Genomic DNA, 22,154 nt, shown 5'->3' on the forward strand with positions numbered 1-22,154 from the left:
TTCTTAGATCATTCTCATTTCTATGGAGATATGTTTCCAATGTTCTAGCTGAAAAATACACATGTATTCTTTGGAAGCAATAAGCAGAAAGTCTGAATACATCATCATCATCATCATCATCATCATCATCATCATGAATTACATTTAAATGGCATCTTTGACATATAAAACTGGTTTATAGAAGGATGTTACCTCAGACTTAATCCTTCTCCCTCTATTGGATAAGTATTTATTTCAGTACTTTTTCTGGAAAAGCATCAATTGAAAGGTTTGAACATATTCCACACAACATAAAATATCAGTCTCTAGGATCTGATAACCCTTTTTTTTCTGGTTTGCTAGAATGTGTCCAATCACTTCATTCTAATACTACTCTGAAGTCAGTACTGGCACAAACTACAGTCGCCAAATCCATAGTATGAAAACCGTCCAAAAACCAAGCCACTGAGAAGTTTGGTACAAAAGAAATTCTATCTTGAGAGTCCTAACAAGACAATGCTACAAAAGGGTAACCATACTAAACGTACCTGGGATGGAATGTCTTTTGTGATACACACCATATATTTATATATTTAACTATAAATATCTTACTATCACTGAAGAGGGAAACATAGATTAGTATTCTACAAATTACAAATACATAAAAGACAAATGTTTTTGATGGTTGTGTTGAGATACTTAAGAAAAAATACAAAAACATTTTTATATATATTTATATATATACCCATTTCTTTCCAAACACACACACACACACACACATGTATATACATAATCTAGGAAGCAAAACTAAGAAAGAACTAAGAGACAGAGGTGATGAGGGCCACAAAAAAAATAGAGAGAGAAAAAAGATGAGATGGTCCATTTTACTAGATGCTTTCTATCAAAACTTGATATTCATGCCAAAATTAAGTACACACAGGAAAATACATGAGTTTATTTTTAGGATCCAAATCTGTGAACACTGAAATAAACAGCCACAGAACAATATCATTTTACAAGTATAGCCTTAAATATCCTTTTAAGTCTAGCTCTGCATCTATGTTCCAATTATTCACTCTAACCTTGTATTTTGAATCAAAAGAATTTCTTTTTAAATAATAACAGTATTGGGGCTCCTGGGTGGCTCAGTCGGTTAAGTGTCCGACTTCAGCTCAGGTCATGATCCCACAGTTCATGAGTTCAGGCCCCGCATCAGGCTCTGTGCCGACAGCTCAGAGCCTGGAGCCTGCTTTGGATTCTGTGTCCCTCTCTTGCTCTGCCCCTCCCCTGCTCATGCTCTGTCTCTCCCTCTCTCTCAAGAATAAACATTAAAAAAAAAATTTTAAATAACAGTACTGATTTTTTCCTAACTAGAAAGTAAAATATATACTTTATGGAAAATTTTTTAAATAGGGAAAACCAAGAGAAGAAAATAAAAATCACCTGTACTAACACTAACCATAAATAATCAGTATTAACCTCTTGGTCCATTTCTTTCCAGGCTTTTGTCTCTGCACATAGTATTCTCTTCCCATCGCTTTATCTTTATTTTTTTATTGTTTGAAAAATATTCTACATTTATTTGCTTATTATTTGCTTCCCTGCTAGCACAGATGCTCCTGGAGGGATCTTTGTCTATCTTTTTTTTCCTGCTTCTAGAACAATGCCTGGTAACGACAGACATTCTATAAACATTGGCTGCATAATTTTTTTTTAATTTAGAATATATTGTATATAATTTTGTATCCTACTTTTTTCACTTAATTTTGTATCACAGACACTTCTGTCTTTAGATATTCTTTGAAAGCATATTTTTTTACAATAGCTATATATGGATACACCATAATTTTTTAACCATTCCCTACCATTGGATATTTCAGGTTATTTCCAATTATTTTTACAGTTCTAAATAATGTTGAGATGTAAATAAATATTTATGTGTACTTTTTACAACAGTTTATTAGAAATTAATTTACCTCTTGGTGGGGAAAGGTTTTTCTTCTACCATCTGGAAACAGTGACACATTTTTTTTGTTCACAGTCTTAAATGATGCCAGTCGGTGACGAGCCTGTTTCATGGTTTGACTAAGCTGCCAGGGAAAGGGAAAAAAGAGCAAACAAAAACAGGCTAAAGTTTTAATACCAAATTCACTAAGTGTTCCAACAGGAAAACAGGCCCCTATTATTAAAAAATGCCAGACCTAAGACAAGAGGATTACCTGCAAAGGAGACTGTGGTTTGCTGACAGTACTTTTACAACATGACTTTCATTATTCTAAAATACTGTTATTTCATAACTTGATTTAAGGGCTGTTATTCAAATCATTTTTCAACAACATATGCTTTGTATTAAGAATGTACACAAAATATCAGAACCTAAAAGTTTTAATTAATAATTTTAGAAATTATGAGCAAATACATTCTTTACCTCCTATCCATCTTCTCAATAAGGAGTTATTTCTTCGACTAGTCTTTGCATGCCTAATCACTTTCATCACTCCTTGCTAGAGGACTCCATTCCTAGTCCCTCTAAAATCATTTTTTCCTGTTTACAAGAATCCCTTCTTCACCCCTAACATTTGAAACCTGTAGCTATTCAAAGTCTTTTCTCAAACCCCCCTTCTTCCAGGAAGTCTTTCTAAGTTAACTCAGAACACAAACTCCAACATCTCAACAGAACCCATTTGTTTCAAGTACTCTAAGTAACAGCTGATAATGAGTATTAATATTAAATACATTGACTTTGTGTTCATTCCCTACATCTACCAGGTCATTTCAGTAAGCACCTGTTTTGATCTCTTTTTCAGAAGAGCATAGCCTATTTTATTTTTCAAAAATCTGCACAGAATGTTCCCTTAAAGAAAATACAGAAATGAACAAAGTACCATGTTTTAGGCTAAGCACTACATCATGTAGAAGAAAAGCATATCCCTATACTACAAAGTAAAATTAAGGCAAAGTCAGGACCAGTTCCAACCAATCCAGTAAAAGTTAATGATATCAATTCTCCCTGGAAAGTAAATCATGACTATGATTTACAGATATAAATAACAAACACTTTGGTTTTTACTAATGGTGAGCTAGGGATAAAAACACTCTCACTACCGGTGCAGTTTCCCTACAGCATATCACCTGTTTTGTCCTTGCTTCTAAAGGTCTACACCTCTCACCAGAGAAATCAGCTTGAAACATTACTCTTTATTTTACTAAGAGGGGACTTATTTTTTTAAGAAAAATTTTTTTAATGTTTATTTTTGAGAGAGAGAGAGAGAGAGACAGAGAGCAAGCCAGGGAGGGGCAGAGAGAGAGGGAAACACAGAATCAGAAGCAGGCTCCAAGCTCTGAGCCGTCAGCACAGAGCCTGATGCGGGGCTCAAACTCACAAACCGTGAGATCATGACCTGAGCCTAAGTCGGTTGCTTAACCGACTGAGCCATCCAGGCACCCCTAAGAGGAGGACTTCTAAATTTGGTTAGCAGAATGGCTAAACGGATCAAGATAGAGGTAATCATACTATAAAAAGAGATATATGTACAGTTAAAGTTATAAAAAATACAGAGCCACAAATGTGCCTGCTTTTACTCATTGCCAAGTATAGTAGATGTTATTGCCCTGCACAATGTGACCAAGGATTCAAAATAGCTGTTGTAACAGATTTAAAATAAGGATACATAATCTACATCTCCCAACAAGTCCAAACCTCTATTAGAGTCACAGATTGATTTTAGTCCCTTAAGCAGGATATTTCAACTGGTCCAGCAGTTGGAATATACGTTATAGTCTTTCCATTTCTCTGTCATTACCATAACCCTTCATCAAACCTCAACCCGAAAGCCCTTTCAAGGACCAGCTATGAGGACTGAAATAGGCTGACTAATGGACACTCAAAGACACCAGGTCCTGATGCCTGAAACCTATAAACGTTACTTTATAAGAAAAAAGGGGCTTTGCAGATATTATTAAGTTAAGGATCTTAAGATGAGGAGATAATCCTGGACTATCCATATGGGCCCTAAATGCCATCCCAACTGTCCTTATGAGAGAGATGGCAGAGGAAGATGTGGCATACAGAAAAGAAGAAGGTGATGTAAAGACAGAAGCAGTGATTGGTACAATGTAACCACAAGGAAAGGAAAGCCAGCAGACACCAAAAACTAGAAGAGTCGAGGAACAAATTTTCTCCTAGAATCTGTGGAAGAGACCCTGCTGATACCTTCATTTTGGCTCACTGAAACTGATTTTGGACTTCTGGCCTCGAGAACTTCAAGAGAATTAATTTGTCATTTCAAGTCGCTAAGTTTGAGGTAATTTGTTAACAGCAGACAAAAACGAATACAAGGACCAAAGTCAATGTTCATAAGCATTAAACAAAAATATAGAAAATAGGGGAATTTTACAAATCAAATTATTAAATGGGCCTCCCAAGCTATAGGCTCACCAATAACCTAGATCTTGCATAAAAAGGCAGGCTGGGATAATGAAGATTCCTTATCTTACATGATGAACTAGGAAGTATGAGAAATCAGACACAGGAACTGAACCTAAAAGGTCCGAAGCTGGAGAAAAGAGGCTAAAGGAGCCATAAGTATGCCTAAGTTTCAGAGCTGTGATGATGAGAATACCAGTAGTAGAAAAATTAAGCAAATAAGAGAGAAGCATATGTGTAGAGACAGGGAACACTCCCACTTTGCCTGGAACTGTCCAGGTTTAGCACTGAAGGTCTCATGTCCTCAGACAATAAGGAAGGTGGGTCACCCTATGAGAACAACTGAATCAATCAAGTTATTGATTAAATACTAGTTGTGAAAATCAAAGAACCTATGCTGTTGTGATCACTGGAGCTACCTCAGAGCCAGAAAAACTCCTCTGACTCCTTAAGGGAGTTTCTGATTCTGCCATTATCATCCCATGCATGTTCTTGAAATAAATGAAGTCTTGCAGCCAAAGAGAATAGTTTTCTCTCAAACAATAACTAACTCAAACAATAGTTTTCCAATGATAGATTAAGAAAACTTATCAGGTTATTTCACATTGCTTAAATCTTTCTTAATTACCAAAATTAATTGGTATTTCCAGGGTTGAAAAAGCTGGAAAGCCTGCATTACAAAGAGAGAATAAAAATAAAAAACAAGATAATAAAAGATTCAGTGAGAAATAAAAAGCTGAGATATCCCATGCTAGAAAATAGTGGTAAACTTAATAGTGTATTTAAAAAAAATTATTACATGGTGAGAATGAAACAATGATCAGCTGTTCATTGATTCCCAACCAAAATGAAGTTATCAAGGGACACAATAGAAACTCAATCCCTAGAGATAAATATCAGTCTGAACAAAAGCAGGGGGCTAGGCTAGTTCTATTTTATGGGAACACTTGAAATTTCTTCCAGTTTTATGATTATAGTGGCTAACTTTAGGTACCCAATCTTATCTATTTCAGAACAAGTAGGTAATACCAAGTATTATAAGTGAAGGCTGGGGTGGGGGTACAGAATAAGAGAGGTCCTAGCAAAATCACATGTTGGGGTACAGGGCTACATCCAGTTTTGAAGGCCATATTTGAAAAGAGCATATTTGAAAAACTAAATAGCATCCAGAAGAAATCAACCAAGATTATAATGACTGAAAGCATTAGGAATGTAAGAATCAAAAGAGAAAAATGGGGGGCGCCTGGGAGGCTCAGTTGGTTAAGCATCTGACTCTTGATTTTGGCTCAGGTCACAATCTCACAGTCATGAGATCAAGCCCTGTGTTGGGCTCCACGCTGGTCATTGAGCCTGCTTAAGATTCTCTCTCTCCCTCTCCTTCTCCCCTTCCCCCATGTGACACACATGTGCGCGCGCGCACTCTCTCTCTCCCCCCAAAAAAGAAAAAAAGAGACAGAAATGATAGCTATAATCAAATATAATCAAATACCTGAAGTGTCTTAGAGATGACCATGGTATTTTATTTTCTATTACTTGAGAGTGCAAAACTAGGCCCAATGGGTAAAAATTATAGGAACATTTTGACTTAGTATATTGATAAAATACTTGTAATAATTTCAAGACTTCTAAAAATGAATAGCCTAAAAAGTGGTCAGTTGCTCAACAGTGGCAGTGTTCTAGCAGAAACTAGAGACAATATAAAAAGAATTCTTTAGAGAAAGAAAGGTTAGACTAGATAATGTCTTCTCTTTTCTAACATTTAATTAAAAATGTAAATAAATTCAGGGGCGCTTGGGTGGCTCAGTTGGTTGAGCATCCGACCCTTGATTTCAGCTCAGGTCATGATCTCACAGTTCATGAGTTTGAGCCCCACAAACTCTGTGCTGATAGCACAGAGCCTGCTTGGTATTCTCTGTATCCCTCTTTCTCTCTCTGCCTCTCTCTCAACAACAACAACAAAAAAGATCAACTTTTTAAAAAAGATTTTAAAAAATGTAAATAAATTCAAACATATTGGAAATGTCAAACATATAGTAGACAGAAGCTATAATGAATCCCACATACACACCCAAACAGTTTTAACATTATCAATTCCTGGCCCATCTTATTTTATCTATAATGCCTTACTTCACTTCACCCTTATATTACTTTGAAGTATACCCCAGATATCAAATCATTTCATCCTTAAGTATTTCAATATGTCAGATGAACTTTTAAAACCCTCCAGCTCCAGGATTCTATGGTTCTATCACTCCGTGGCACACGAAAACTGAAAAGTCCACCAATATTCAGAAAGTGAATTATATTCACCATTTACTCAACCACTTCTAGATAAATCAAGGGAGTTAGTGCTTGAACAATGCCTCACTGTCTAGTTCTTAGTGACATCTAGTGGATAAAAACTGCAACAGAGGAGTGGCTGGGTGGCTCAGTGTCAAATTCTTGGTTCCTCTCAGATCATGATCTCATGTCTTGAGTTCAAGCTCTGCGTTGGGCTCTCTGCTGAGCCTGCTTGGAATTCTCTCTTTCTCTCTGCCTCTCCCATGCATTCGCACATTCTCATTCTCTCTCTCTCACTCTCTCAGAAATAACTTTTAAAAAATTTTAAAAAGGGGTGCCTGGTGGCTCTGTGCTGACAGCTCAGAGCCTGGAGCCTGTTTCAGATTCTGTGTCTCCCTCTCTCTCTGCCCCTCCCCTGTTCATGCTCTGTCTCTCTCTGTCTCAAAAATAAATAAACGTTAAAAAAATTTTAAAAAAATTTAAAAAAAAACTGCAACAGAAACAGTAAGATTAAAAAAGCATCTAATGTCAAGATGCTATTTGGGCAAAAGTTTATAGGCTTAAAGTAGTTTAGGTCACTGAACATTCTTTAGTAGTTCATCTTTTAAGAAAAAAACGGTATAAATTTTTTTTTAGTTTTGTAACATTTCAGGCTTTTCATAACCTGATTTCGTCCTATGTAACCTCAATTTTCTGTCATCCTCCTCTATAAACTATCAATCAGAAAGGTTCCATCACTTATTCCCAAATATACCAAGCTCATTATACATTCTACACTCTTAACTGTTCCTCCTATCTCAAAATTCTCTTCAATTCACCAATTCAATTCACCTTACCAATTCAAAATATACAACTCAATTCCACCTCTTCCAGGAAATATTTCCTTGGAACTGAAAAATTTTTGAAATTCCCTAGTGCAACTTTATCATCAAATATAGCAAATATCTCTATATTATTATCTAATAGATTGGGGTCTACCAGCTTTACATCTCTACTTGGAAATGTAAACCCCCATAAAGGGTCCCATTTCACATTTCATTCGTTCAATGTTTAAGAAACACAGTATATTCAAATATCTGTGAACTGATGTGTTCTACTTATATACTATACAGATGAAGTAAAATCCTCACTACGGTGGGATTATAGCCACAAGCACCACGAAGGCAACAACCGTGTCTGTTTTCATCAATGTTCTATCCCTTATACTTTATGAAGTGCCTGATTCAATAAATATTTGCTCAACAGATTGTTCATAACCTTAAAAAAGGAAACAAAAATGATTTTTAAAATGATTACTACAAACCAAGCAATGGCAAGAAAAAGTCATAGTTTGGGCAAAGAAAAAAAATTTTTTAAGTATTTCAATATAATATATGCTTATAAAGCTTTCCCTAATTATACTAACAACTATACAATCCCTTCATACTTATGACCAAGCACGTCAGTAGTTACGAAATTTTTATTTTTGCATAATCATCATTTTCTACACTTTTGCTCTCCTCTCACTATCCCTAGAAATACATTTTAAATAAGATGAAGTATAATTCCTACAGCAGAGTTGAAGAATATGGTATCGAGTGGACAAAAGGCTCAGGTACACTAAGGAGAGTTGAGTGCACAGTCTCAAGTGATTTCAGCGGATGAACCTACTCATGGTGATTAATTTTTAAATAACAGATAATCAATTACTTAGGATATGTTACATTTTTTTTTAATTCTATGTCAAGAGTTTACTATGTTATTACTTGACCTATAGATCTATTTATCGTGATTATCAGACTAAAGGACAGAAATGAGGAAAAAGAGACAAAAATAATGAATGAAGTGCCCTGTATATGTACTGTACCTTTTTGCAATAGACGTTAGGAATCAGTTCTGTCCAGATACCATAAACAATAACTTACCCATAACACAATTCCAGTACAATTGGGAAAAAAATCTATGTTCTTTAACTTAAAGCTGTTTCTCATAAGTTTTTAACTCTAAAGTTTGGCAGCTTCCTTTAGATGATTCTAAATTGTCTTACCAAAAATAAATAAATTTAGAATATGTATAAAAAATAAACATCATTCCACTATTCCCCACTTTACAAAAGTAAAAAAAAGAAGGTAATTAAAAGTGAAGTTGAGTAGGATACCTCCTAATCTCTACTTCATATTATAGATATGGCATGTATCTAAAGAAAATCAGGCATAAAATGAGTATGTACTTACAGCCTGGGCTTGTTGTTGGAGTAATTCATTCTGATTCTCTCTATCTTCTAGTCCATCCCCCAGCACCTGGGAAGGAGGTAACCTAGCACTTCCAATTGCAGCATTCAAGTTCTTTGGAAAAACACTTGTTCTTTTAGGAGTTAAATGTGCTGGATCTGAAGACTGCATGGCTATAGAGCCTTCTTTTTCTGCCTACACAAAGGAAGAAAGAGTGAGATTCTTCTAGTGAGATTCTACTCCGGGCCAGTACAATCAAATAATGCCTATAAGTGGCCCAAAAGACTTTAAATCAGGGTAAAGGATAGAAAGAGGAAAGCTTTAGCAAGCAATGAAACTAATATTTACCAGGCATCCCTAATGTGCTAATAATTTACCTATCCAATTCTCCTAACAACACTGTGAGACAAATATCATAGCCTCATTTTATAGATAAAGAAACTACAGTCCAGAGAAGTAATAGGCCCAAGGTGACATAGCTAGCAAGCAGCAAAGCCAAAATTCAAACCCAAATCCAAAATTCTGACATTGTTTTTGATTATTTGGTGAAAACAAAAAAATGAGTCAGAACAACATAAGAATAAAATATGGTTTCTCTTTTGAACTTACTGCTTCATAAGATCTCTGAAGCTGATGCTTTTTTCGCAACCTGATTTGTTGATTTACTCGGCGTTTGACTTGTCTCTGAAAATGCTTCAGAGCTTCTTGTTTTTTTCTTAGTTGTTCCTTTAGTTCTTCTTCAATCATATATGCTGAAGTCTTGAAAGATGAAAGAAAATAAACTTAAATGTCAGCAGTTTTGCCTGTTAGGACTGTTTTAAGCACAAAGCTGTCAAGGTACAATCCCAACAAAATAATTCAGTTCTATAATCCAAAATTCCCAGTATAGTAAGGAAATCACAGGAGTTCAGAAGCTGATAATCTAGACATAGCTACTGAGTACCAAGAACTCAAACCAAATCAAAAACTAAAAATTGGAATTTTTGTACTCAAATCAAATCTTAATTTTTCATTGAATTGACAACTAAAGTTGCCTTCATTAATTCTTAATGAACCAATTCAAACCTATCTTGTTACACATTTTCTAAAATGAATAAAACAGTCCAGATACACCAAATTGCTCACCGCTCACCAAACATGTCCTATTATAAAATGCCTTCACACTCAGATTTATGCTCCATTTTTAACCTTCCTGTCATCTCCATCTAGTAAAGTAAAGGTGGTACTCATTCTTTAAGACCATCTAATAACCAACCACCTTCCATAATTGGTTCTTCCTCTGAGCTTCCTATGCTATAGTACCTCTCATTCTTATTAACATTGAGTGTAATACTTCTCAACTCCCCCATTAGATTAGGTACACTGTGAGGGCAGGAAATGTATTTATCCTCTTTTGTTTCTCCTACAGTATATGACACAGAGCCTTGAATATAAAGGCACTCAATATTTGTGTAATGCTCAATTCTAAAACACATTCTAAACGATCTAGAACATTTTATCCCATTTGAGTCCCTAATCAGTATTCACTTCCTCTGAATGCTTTGAATAACAACCACAGGCATAATTAAAAGCAGTTACTTTTTTTTTAGAGAGAGAGAGAGAGAGAGAGAGAGCACAAGCAGGAAAAAGGAGGAGAGGGAGAGAGAGAATCTTAAGCAGGCTCAATGCTCAGCACAGAACCCAACTCGGGGCTTGAACCCACAACCCTGGGATCATGACTTGAACTGAAACCAAGAGTCAAATGCTCAACCAATGAGCCACCCAGGTGCCCCAAGCAGTTATTATTATTAAAGATCTATTACAAGACAAGCACTTTAACCACATTATATCACTAAATCCCTAAAACTACCTCCAATAGAAGGTATTCTTATTCTTTATATTAAAGATGAGGAAATTGGGGCTCAGAAAGATTCATCTTTAGCCCAAGATCCTACAGCTGGCAAGCAGCAGAGCTACAAGTCTCTCTGACTCCAATACTTATGCCCTATACTGTTACTGCTTGTCTCTTGACTATGTCTCTCTTTCATAAGGGATCTTCAAATAAATAAAATCATACTCCTATCCAGCCCTTCTTCTAACACAGTGATTCCAAATTCTAATTCAGAAAAGTGCCTCAAATATTTCATAAGGCAATCATTAACTCTCAAAATGAAAAGAATTTAAATTCCAATAAAAATTACATTTTCCAAGAAGTCTATCCCATATTCTACACAAGTATATACCATAGGAATAGAGTGTACAAAACAAATATCAAAGAACAATTGGGTAAAATAATTCCAAAGGAGAGATATATGTAGTAAAGACTGAACAACTGACCAAAATTAACTCAGGCTCCAGAAAATTAAAGCCATCCTGCCTCTTTTATGTCCATTGTCTGTCTGCCCCCTTTTACCCCCATGCTGAGATTATTGAACATCTTATTAGTGTATGACTGATTCCAAATTGTGAATCTCAACTGTAAACCAAAGGTAAGAGTATACCATATTTTAGAAATATATTTTGCTCAGCAAACACCATTTTCATAAGGCAATCAGAACCCAAGAACATTGTCTCAGATTCTGGGACATTAAGAGATTCCCAGAGTCAAATAAATTTGAGAAATACTGGCTTAAGCAAAAATAGATATTGTTTCAATTGTACAACTAATTCCTCATAGACATAGACTTTTTGTACCCTAAGGACTATCCAAGGGGACAATATAGAAAGAAGTGTTTCTCGCAACAAACAAAGAACATTTTTGGATAATTCACGTATGATGAAACTTATGTTTAGTATTCACAGTAGTCTCCAAAGATGATCTCCCCTTCTCCCCACAGTGAATCAAGCCTCCCAGTATCAACGCTCTTGTGTAATAATCTCCCATACTGATTGTAGTCTGGCTCTGTATATATCCAACAGAATGAGGCAGAAGCATTGGCTCCATGACTTCTCAAGCAAGGTCTTAAAGCAACTTCCACCTACAGCTCTTGGAGTGCTCGCCCTAGGGGAAACGAGCCACCATATAAGAGTTCTACCCTGAGACCACCATGCTGAAAGGAAGCCCAAACTAGCCAGATAGAGAAACCATGCGGAAAGAGAAAGCAACCAAGCAAGCCCGCAGCCATTCTAGTCATCCTAGCCCAGTGCCAGACATGTGAGTGAGAAAGCCACCCTGGACATCACAGCCCAGTAGATGGCCAGATGAAGAGGAAACAAGAAATCCAACCAATAGCCAGAATCCAGTAGAGTTGTCCCAGACATCTCCAGCTATTTCAGCAGTCTCAACCGAGAGGCTTCAGACATCGTGTTGTAGACGAGCCATCCTCACTGTGCCCTGTTCTAAATCCTGACACACGGTATAATTTGCTTTATGCCACTAACATCTAGGGCAGTTTGCTATACAACAACAGATAATCAGATAAATTATAAAATAATGCGACAGCCATATATGCTGATAGAATACCAGTGTCCTTTGATGCTAATTTAATTAGTGGAAGGGGAGGTCTGAAGCTATGGTATTCTTAGGAATCTCAATGGCTCCTTGAAACTTTGAAACAAAAATGATTAAGAGTTTCCCTTTAAAATAAGCATGTATTAGGTCTACCACACTTTAAAAGTAACTATTCAGCATTTATTCTGAGCTGACAGAAGCTGCATCTGTCAATAAGAGTGGATTCCCCAGACTATACACACTAAATTGGTAGAGTTCTAGGAAATGCTTGATCAAATTGCCGTTGACTGGTACTGATCAAAATTTTGTAAGTGAGGGAAAGGAGACATATATTTTCCAAGACTAATATTTTGAGTTAAAGTTTGGGAACATGAGACTAAATTCTTTTTAACATAGAAAAAGAAAATTCTGGTGGTTTTTAGGCATTTTGATGCTACATTACAAAGATGCCAGGGGCACCTGGGTGGCTCAGGCGGTCAAGTGTCCGACTTCAGCTCAGGTCATGATCTCACGGTTCGTGGGTTCCAGCCCCGAGTCAGGCTCCGTGCTGACAGGTCAGAGCCTGGAGCCTGCCTCGGATTCTGTGTCTCCCTCTCTCTCTGTTCCTCCCCTGCTCTCACTCTGTCTCTCTCACTCTCTTAAAAATAAATAAAGATTAAAAAGAAACAAAGATGCCATAATTTGAGCAATGAAAACGAGGTGTCAATAACTTAAATACCAAAATACCTTTGTACCAAACCTTCTTAACTCTTCTGGGGTGTTTCTTACACTTATCCCTTTTCATTCCTACTTCAACCACCCTTTTTTAAAGCTTTCCCTTTCTATTCCTTATCATGAAACAAGTCCTGATGCCATACTTCATGGCTAAATTGTTACAATTATATCCTAATTCGTCCCCCAGAAGCCAATCTATATCTCACCTCAAAAAATTTTTGAAGCAATTAACCTAGTCAAAACATTGTTTTACCATATTTGTCTGTAAATATTACACAATGCATGAAGTCAATCCCTTATCCAAGATTTCCCTACAGCTGTGGTTCCCAACAGCTCCTATTTTCCACAATCCCACTACACATCCTCTCCAATCAATCTAATCTACCCTTAGAATCCTGAATATACCTCCCTCACTTCCTACTCTCCCCATTCTCCTTAATTGGAGAATCTTCCTCCTTCTTTGATTACCTAATTTCTTCATTAAGCTTGCCTGTATCACATCAACCCAAAGTCCTACCTTTCTTCCTTAAGTATCATAGCACTTAATCATATACTACTTAGACACTTCAAATCCTTTCTGGAAATAGGCAGAAGAGGAATAAATGAATATATATGAACATACATATAAAAAAATAAAATGAATATATTAAATTGCTTTGTTATTTAAGATTTACTTTAAACATGTCTCATTTCTTCTCTGAGATCAAGGACCACTCATATTTTTCGTCTCATGTTCAGCATTTTGTCTATATGTGCAGAATACCCTCACACAATTTGTGCATTCCATAAATACTTACCAAGTGCTTATATTTATCAGGCACTAAGACAAAGTTGGGGATGGTAAAAAATGAGATTTTTTTTTTTTCCCTTGTGCTCTGGAAGCTCACACTCCATCAGGAAAAGTAGACATGCATGCAACTTACTATAAATATAATGTGGTAAGTGCCACAATAAAATTCCAACAAATAGCTAAGGGGCACAGTTTGGTGAAAGACTATCAAAAACCTTCTTACAAAATTGTCCTCCTGCGCTAATTAGTACATATGAGAGTTATTATGGAAACAGGCGCACATGTAAACTTTGCAAAAGTTTCCCTTCACCTGAAATGCGCTTCCCTACGATCCATACTTACAGCATTTTCATTTCTTAAGGACTAACATAGGCTATATTTCCACACTCATTCATTCCACAAATATGTCCTTAAGACTTACTACATGACAGGACAGGAATGAACAAAATATAAAGGTCCGCGTCTTCCTGGAGTTTATAGTTAAAACTTCCTCAGGATCTCAGTCAGAATTAATCTCTTCTTTCCTTATTCTCTTACTGTATCTGAATCTTACAGAATCTCTATCACACACTTACCATAACTCTAAACAATCAATTCATGTTAAATTAAGTGCGGCAACTGTCATCCCTACTAGCTGCAAGGTGTCCAGAAGATACAGACGGTGCGTATGTCTTGTGCACAGCAAGCAATCAAGAGTTTGTGAAATACAGTTTTGGCAAATACATGTTTGTTCTACAATCCTAAGGCAAGAACATAACTATTTATAAAAGGACATCCCCCAGACAGTTCATCTTTATCTAAGCACCAGGGATTAGAGAAGGCTAATATGAAGAAGAAAAAACAAAAAACAAAAAAACAGAAAGAAACAAACAAACGAACAAAAACAGGGGAGGAACCCCACCACATCTGCATCAAACTGACACTCACATATGCTGGGACTTCCGAACTATCTGGCAAGGCAGGTTCCACCCAGGCCCCAACTGGCACTATAGCCTGGTTCCTTTCGGCCAGCACTGCCAACACGTCCTTGCTCTTCAGGGGGTTTAAAGCCAGGGGCAACCTTGCGGCATTTCGAGGCTTCTTGAGGGGGGCCATCCTTCCTGGCATGTGACCCCTGGATAGGAAAAAGGAGAAGCTTAAAATCTTCAAGCGACTGCGTTAAAAGCTCAATCTCCTAATCCATCAGCCACAGGCTCCTGGAAAGGAGAGAAACCTGGGAGGAGGCAGTAAGTAGCCTGACAGACAGTCGAAGAACAAGAATTCTGGAGAAGGAAATGGGAACAAATGAAAAGCGTTAAGTTTTAAAGACTGCCTTGTGCAAGGAATGGGGATGAGAGGGGAGAGAAAAGGGATCTACTGAGGGAACGAAGACTGTGCCCACTGGTGGCACCGCGAGGAAAGGGAGGAACGACCGTAGCAGCCAGAGAGGAAGGCGGCTGGTAGGGTCGGGTGGGAACCTGGGTCTGAGGCTGAGTCCAAAGAACTGCTATCCGGTTATGGAGGGAAGCGATGAATGCCGGGGAGTCCCGAGCCAGATAAAAGCCTGTTTCTTAGGCCTCGGGGGTCCCACTCCTGCTGAGATAGCACCGACCAAGCACCGGTGCACAGGTCGCCACACATTCAAACTACTCGGGATTCCTAGGTAACCGCCTCCAGCAAACCGCCACTTTCGGGAGGGCCGCCGGGCCCCGCCCAGTCCGGCCCCGCCCTTCGGTGGCCATGTATCGGCCCCTTCCGGTCTTGCATTCCCTCCCCGGGGATGGGAAAGCGTAAGGGGCGGGACTTCGAGCTCCGCCGCAACGTCACTTCCGCTTCATGTCTCATTCAGGGGGCGGGGTTTGTGAAGGCGCGAGGAGCGGGGCGGGGACGAGTGGTTTCGCGGAGCTGCTGAGTGATGCGACAGTTAAGGTGTGTAAGGCCCCTGGTGCAGAGATGGAGACCAGCACAAAACCTGCGGGAAAAGGTTACATTGAACTGAAGAGCGCTGACTCAGAGGGCCAGGGGTCCCAATAGAGGGAAGCAGGGGAAAAGAATGGAAAAAACTGGGTCTGACAGAGCTTTCCAACAGGAACAAACTAAACTAACAGTAAATCATACCCATCCTGTGTACACATCATTACGTTTATAAGGCTATTTAATACATACATATTCTTATATTTGAACAGCGCAGCCTCGTCACCCTCTCTGCTCCAAGCTCTACTATAATTCTGGGGCACTTCATTACGTGAAGTACCCATTCATTCGTTCATTTAACATATCATTGAAAGCTTTTTGTATATCAGTACTGTTCTGGGCACTGGAAATATATAGCAGTGAAGAAAACAAATATCCCTTGTTCGTGGAATTTGTAATATGATGAGAAGTAACCGAATAAACACATGAGTAAGTAAATGTGCCTGAGGCTGATGAATACTGGAGACGAAGAGCAGAGAAAGAAGATGAACAGTGTACTGGAGGGGAAGTGAAATTTTAGATAGTATGCCTTCACTGAGGTACTTTTGAGCAAAGGCTCCAATGCAAACCTCCATGAGATAATGGAACAAGCTACTGTGATCTTCAAAGGAGAGTTAAGTGTTCCAGGTAGAGGGAACAGCAAGTACAATCACTCCAAAGTGGGTATCTGTCTGGCTGTGAAACAGCAAGGAGGCTAGCGTGACTGGTACAGAGTGAGATGGGGAGAGTGTTGATATAGCAAGTCAAAAGTTAGGGGGTGGGCAATTATATAAAGCATTGTAAGCCATGGAAAGGCATTGAGATGGGGAACCACTGGAGGGTTTGAGCAAAGGAATGCCATAATGTGACTCAATTGTTTTTTCTTTAAATCACTGTGGGCACCATATTGAGAATAGACTGAGTGTGGCAGAAGTATAAGCAGTAGGCCAATTAAGAGGCTATTCCAGTAATCCCAATAGGAGATTATGATGTCTTGGATCAGGGAAGTAGTGGTAAAGATGGTGAGAAGTAGTTGGATTCTGAATATACTTGGGAGGCAGAACTTTCAGGACCTGTTGAAAGTTGGGATATGGAGTGTGTGTGAGAGAGAGAGAAGAGTCAAGAAAAATTCTAGTGATTTCATCCTGAGCAATTGACAGGATGGAGTTGCCATTTTACTCAGCTGGGGAAAATGGTGGAAGGAGTAGGTTTGGGAGAAAGATCAGGAGTTCAGTTTAAGTTGTGTTTAATTGACATCTAAGATATGATAGAAGTATGGTAGAAGTATCTGCAGTTCATAGGAGAGTTCTGGACTAGAAATATAAACTTGGGAGTTGTTAGCTTATAAATTTAAAGCCAGGAGATGAAATGAAATCATCAAGGGAGTGAATTATAGACAGATAAGAAAAGAGATCTAAGGACTGAGCCGTGGAGTATCCTAACAATAAAGAGGCTAAGAAGGGGAGAGGAATGCAGAAAGAGGGAAGGATCAGCTAGTAAGCTAAGGAAGAAAACCAAGAATGTGTGATAGCTTGAAATCCAAGTGGAGGAAATGTTTTATTGAAGAGAACAGACCATCATGTTAAATCCTGCTGATAGCTCAAATTGGATAACTAAGAAGTGACTATTGGGTTTAACAATGTGGTGATTGATGACTTTTAAAAGAGCAGTGTTTTTGGAGTAGTTGGAGAGTATAAGCCTGATGGAGTAGACTTAAAAGAGAAGGGAAGGAGGATTTGGAGACAGCAATTTTAGACAACCTTTTCAATGGGTTTTGTTGTAAAGGGACATAGAGAAATGGGTAGCTGAAAGGAAAGATAGAATCACAAGATGATTCTTTAAAATCACAGCACACATTTTTTTGTTGTTGGGAATTATCCAGTAGATAGGAGAAAGCTGACAATGCAGGAGAGAGATGGGAAAATGTTTGCATCTGAGTCCTTAAGTGGGCAAGAGGGAATGGCCTTAGATAGCAGGAGGAAAAGTTCACTATAACAATAGCAGGGAAAGCAGACTATATACTGGTAATTGGGTAAGATAGTGGTGGGAGTTGGGGAAGTTCTCTTCTAACTGTTCCATTTTCTCTGTAAAATAGTATTGTAGTCAGCCTACAAGATAGCCTCTGATGTTCTCCACCTCCTGGTGTTCACACCCTCTGTAGTCCCCTTTTACACTGTACCAGGGTTGGTCTGGTGACCAATGGAATATGGCAGAAGTAATGATATATCACATCAGAGATTAGGATGTAAAGATGCTGTATTATGTCTCTCTCTTTCTCTCACTTGTTCCCACTCTCTCTCAGATCACTTGCTCGGAGGCCATTTATGTCACAAGCAGCTCTATAAAAAGGCCCACATGGCAAAGTACTTCTGCCAGCAGCCCTGTGAATGATCGTGAAAGTGGATCCTTCAGCCCCAATCAAATATTCAGAGACTATTGTCTTGGCCAACAACTTGACAGCAATCTCATAAAAGACCTCGAGCCAGACTATGCACCCAGAAACTGTGTGAGATAATGTTTGTTGTTTTAATATGCTAAATTTGGATTAGAAAGTGATAACTAACACAGATAGGAAGCAAGTTCATCGATTAATAGTATAGAGGAAGAAATGTTGGAGGTCTGAAGAAGGAAAATAAAGTACAAAATAGTTGTCCAGAAAAGTAAAATCAGAGACCTGTACAATTGCTAGATGGCTGTGAGGACCCATGTGAGATTCATGATTATGAATTTAAAGTGAGACCAGTCAGCATTGTTGATTGTTTTTCTTCAATTGAATGGTTACAGGCAACAGTAGTAGAAAAATTAATTTTAACCAGGGTTGAGGTTTTACCAAAGTATTACTATCAGGCAAGAAATGAAGATTAGGGAGTTGAAGAGAGTTGAAGATTAGTGCAATGAAGTAATTAAATGACTGACCATGGAACTTAAAATAGGTAATGTGGAACAGGAGGACAAGTGGGATGTAAGGGGCACTGTAAAGTTAGTAGGATCAAGAGATTAAAGGCTCCAGTGGAGATCTAAGGTTTGTTAAAGCAGGATACTGGAAAGAATGCACCGAAAAGGTAAGAGGGGGGATGCTTGAAACTGAGAGTATGGAGACACTGCAGATTGGTCCTGTCAAAGTCTATGGTGGAACCAAGAGGAAGATTAAAAAACAAGATCACTGGGGAAGAAGTCATAGAACTTCTAGTTGCTTCTAGTCAAGCACTGGTTGAAATGTTCCCAAGGTTATCAAAATCACCAAAATATATGACAAGGATAGTGTTGGTGAGAAACAGGAACAACAGTCTTCAGGGAATTTTGAGAAAAGACCCGGAGGTTAGTAGACAAGAATAACTTGGAAAGCAGTGAGTGGTATGGCCTAACAACATTAGATTCAAAGTGAGGGGCGAAGCTAAGGAAAAGGAGGCAGAATGGTTTATAAATAACCAAGTAGCAAGAAGGTAACCTGTTCCACCTCCACCCAGATGGGCAAGGAACAGAAAAAAGCCACCCCTTGGGGCACCTGGGTGGTTCAGTCAATAGGGCATGCAACTCTTGATCTTGGGGTTGTAGGTTCAATTCTCACGCTGGGTGTAGAGATCACTTAAAAATAAAATCTTAGGGACACCTGGGTGGCTCTGTCAGTTAAGCATCTGACTCTTGGTTTCAGCTCAGGTCACGATTTCACGGTTTCATGTATTTGGCCATACTTGGGATTCTCTCTCCCTCTCTGCCCTTCCCACACTTGTGCTGTCTCTCCCAAAATAAATAAATAAACTTAAAAAAAATTTTTTTTAAAGAAAACAGCCATTTCCCTGAGAGGGCCAGAGCGAGATTGATGTGTATTCCTACACACACACACACACACACACACACAGAGCCTTCAACACTGGGGAGAGTGTGATTAGGTAGCTCCTTGCTCTCTCTAACTCTCTCTCTACCTCAAGGTCTATGCATCCCACCAGCAGTTGTGCCAGTGGTTTCATATGAATCTGTACTCTTGTGATGTCCACGGAGCTCACATCTTGAGCTCTGCTCCCATTTTCTGACCTTTTCACGTGGTTTATCTTCTCAATGGCTGGAGTTCATTTCTCAGCAAAGGGATCTGTTTGCTCGGGAACATCTGTTTTCTTCAGAAACTTAAAAGAATGAGTGTTTCTGGCACCAGAGTCTTGAGGTCCTATACCCCAGAACTCACCAGAGCTGAATTATCTCTGATGTATATGGCTGGGGGATCCCTGGCCATCTCTGCACAAAACCCTGAGTCACTGGGTCCTTGGCAACAGTCCACTCCACACAGAACCAATTGTTTGATGAGCAGTAAGAGGCAATTTGCTGTTTGTTTGTCACTGTGCTATTTGTGCCTGACTGACCCACACCGGTAACAAATCAGAAAACTTGATCACCAGTTAGTCCAAAGAGCCTACCTCAAAGAGATGGGAAACCTGCCTATTCCACTCTCATGGGGTCTGGATGGGATCTGGATGGGATCTAGATGTTGGGAACTCAACCCCAGGCAGCTGAATCATGCCCACTTTCACTCTCTTGCCCAAACTTGAGTTGGATTTCCCCAGAACTAACCAATGTTCTGGGCTATTTCCTGAAAGTAGACCATAGGACTGTCCTTCTTTGATCTTCCTCCTCCTTAGCCACCTCTCCAAATAACCTTCCTAACTGGTATATAATCTGTGAGGGTCCTTCTGCTTGCCTATACAGACCAGGTTTTTGTAGCAACAATTCATTGTAAATGGCACCAGTAGCAGATCACTCAGTTGTCTCAATAGCATCTGCCATACTGATCTTTGCAAAAGATTCTCTAATTTTATCATGGATACAGAAGTCTTTTCTCCTTTCTCTTGATGAGTGATTTAAAAAAATTAACATAGCAGTCTCAGCGTCTCTCCACGGTATCAAATACTCTTCTAGGATGGACACAGGGATGCACTTCCCAGATCCTGCTTCAAGGAAGGACTTGCTGGCTCAGCTTTGGGGAATGTTGTCATTTTTCCAGCTGTCAGCTCTTTCAGGGACTGCTTTGGCTCCAGATTGTTGCCCTGCCTTCCCGTTGAGGAACAGCCATATCCAGTGACTGACCGATATGGGGATATAAAGGCCCAGAGGTTTCTGCCTAAGTTGGAACAACTCTGATGGGTCATCATTTCAGCTCCAGAGCTCCCTGTGGGGTCAGCTGAGGCTGCCTGGCCCGTGTCACGGCTTGACTTCTCCCTTGCCCACTCCTAGTCCATCCTCCTTTCCACAGGTGTCCATCTCAAGCACACTCCCTGATAAACATCCTGGACAGGAAATTCTGTCACAGAGTCTACTTCCTGGAGAACCCAACTCTGACACCCTCTGAGGGTTGTTAGGCCTCAGACACCAAAGCCCTGGCAGCTCTCAGACCATCTAAGTCCTAGTGCTAAAACCCATAGACTTCTGATCATTATTCTTTTCTTTTTCATCAAAGACACCTGCGATATTTCAAGGATAGGGTCTAACCACAGTTAAAGTCCTTCTTCCTATTCCCTGTTGACACGTTCTAGCCTCTGGATTAAGCTAACTCTCAAGACTTTCTCTAGATAGCCTCTAGACTTTGTAAATATGTGAGCTAATGAAGCTCTTTATTGTTAATGCCAATTTGCATTAGGTCTTATACTGTTGGTAACATAAAGAGCCCTGAGATACGCAAAATAGAGGGAGTCAGTTGGTCAAGAGAGGAGAACAGAGCAGATAAGCAGAAAGATTTAGAGTTACCTACAAAAATTGATTCCAGAAACTGCCCCAGTGTTTGAGCTCTCCTATTCCAGATCCATGCAATATGCCTCTCCTCTGATGGCAACTTCACGGGGATATCTGTTCTGTGTAGCCAGAGAAGTTTCACTAAGGACACTGCTTTAACATAAAGCAGATTTGGCCAAAATGAGTTTAATCTATCTATAAATTTTTATCTGTATTATCCACCATACTTTTGACTGTTTTAGAAAATGTACTCCTAAAATATAAAGGTTGCAATCATTAAACATACTTTAAAAATATGTCGCAGGTTCTTAAAGTATGTCAAAAGAAGAATTTTAAATATGTTTTCTAGAATAAGTAGCAAAGGACTCAAGGTAACTATTTGGAGAAAAACCAAGCCATTGATTTTTGTGTGTTCTGTTTTGATTGTTAATAATTCACTATTAATAGTCACATTTTCTGCATCCCAAACTTCTAGGGACAGCACATTAGCAGTCTAGAGAACAGAGCTTTGGATACAAACTTGGATTTATATTCTAGCTCGGCAATTGACTGTCTGTGGTCAAATCACATAATCTGAGTCTTTGTTTCTTCATTTGTAAAATGGGAGCAATCAGGATTTTTCTGTGAGAATTCAGTAATATATATGAAATACATGATATGTAATAAGTTTTCAAT

The 22,154-nt window shown here is 38.7% G+C and overlaps 2 protein-coding genes across 13 annotated transcripts in view; one reads left to right on the forward strand and one right to left on the reverse strand.

The window, feature by feature from the left end:
* Positions 1-15,573, reverse strand: part of CCDC15 (coiled-coil domain containing 15) — a 96,473-nt gene extending 80,900 nt beyond the window's left edge. For 3 of the 9 annotated variants that reach the window (XM_078432917.2, XM_078432918.2, XM_078432919.2), the window contains exons 1-5: positions 15,287-15,573; positions 14,757-14,943; positions 9,505-9,654; positions 8,899-9,090; positions 1,956-2,069 (exon numbers count right to left, since the gene is read on the reverse strand). In XM_078432917.2, the coding sequence (XP_078289043.2) occupies positions 1,956-2,069; positions 8,899-9,090; positions 9,505-9,654; positions 14,757-14,936 (636 nt within the window). In that variant the 5' untranslated portion in view covers positions 14,937-14,943; positions 15,287-15,573. The remainder of the gene's footprint in view (positions 1-1,955; positions 2,070-8,898; positions 9,091-9,504; positions 9,655-14,756; positions 14,944-15,286) is intronic. The other 6 variants (XM_060605127.3, XM_060605125.3, XM_060605123.3 and 3 more) reach the window with 3 other exon arrangements.
* A 101-nt stretch (positions 15,574-15,674) lies between these two features.
* Positions 15,675-22,154, forward strand: part of HEPACAM (hepatic and glial cell adhesion molecule) — a 30,662-nt gene continuing 24,182 nt past the window's right edge. For 2 of the 4 annotated variants that reach the window (XM_060605116.3, XM_060605121.3), the window contains exon 1: positions 15,676-15,737. The gene's annotated coding sequence lies outside the window, so the exon portion shown is untranslated. Of the gene's footprint in view, positions 15,738-22,154 lie in introns of all 4 variants that reach the window. The other 2 variants (XM_060605117.3, XM_060605120.3) reach the window with 2 other exon arrangements.

This window comes from Panthera onca, chromosome D1, assembly GCF_046562875.1.
Source record: "Panthera onca isolate mPanOnc1 chromosome D1, mPanOnc1 haplotype 2, whole genome shotgun sequence".
Classification (NCBI taxonomy): domain Eukaryota; kingdom Metazoa; phylum Chordata; class Mammalia; order Carnivora; family Felidae; genus Panthera; species Panthera onca.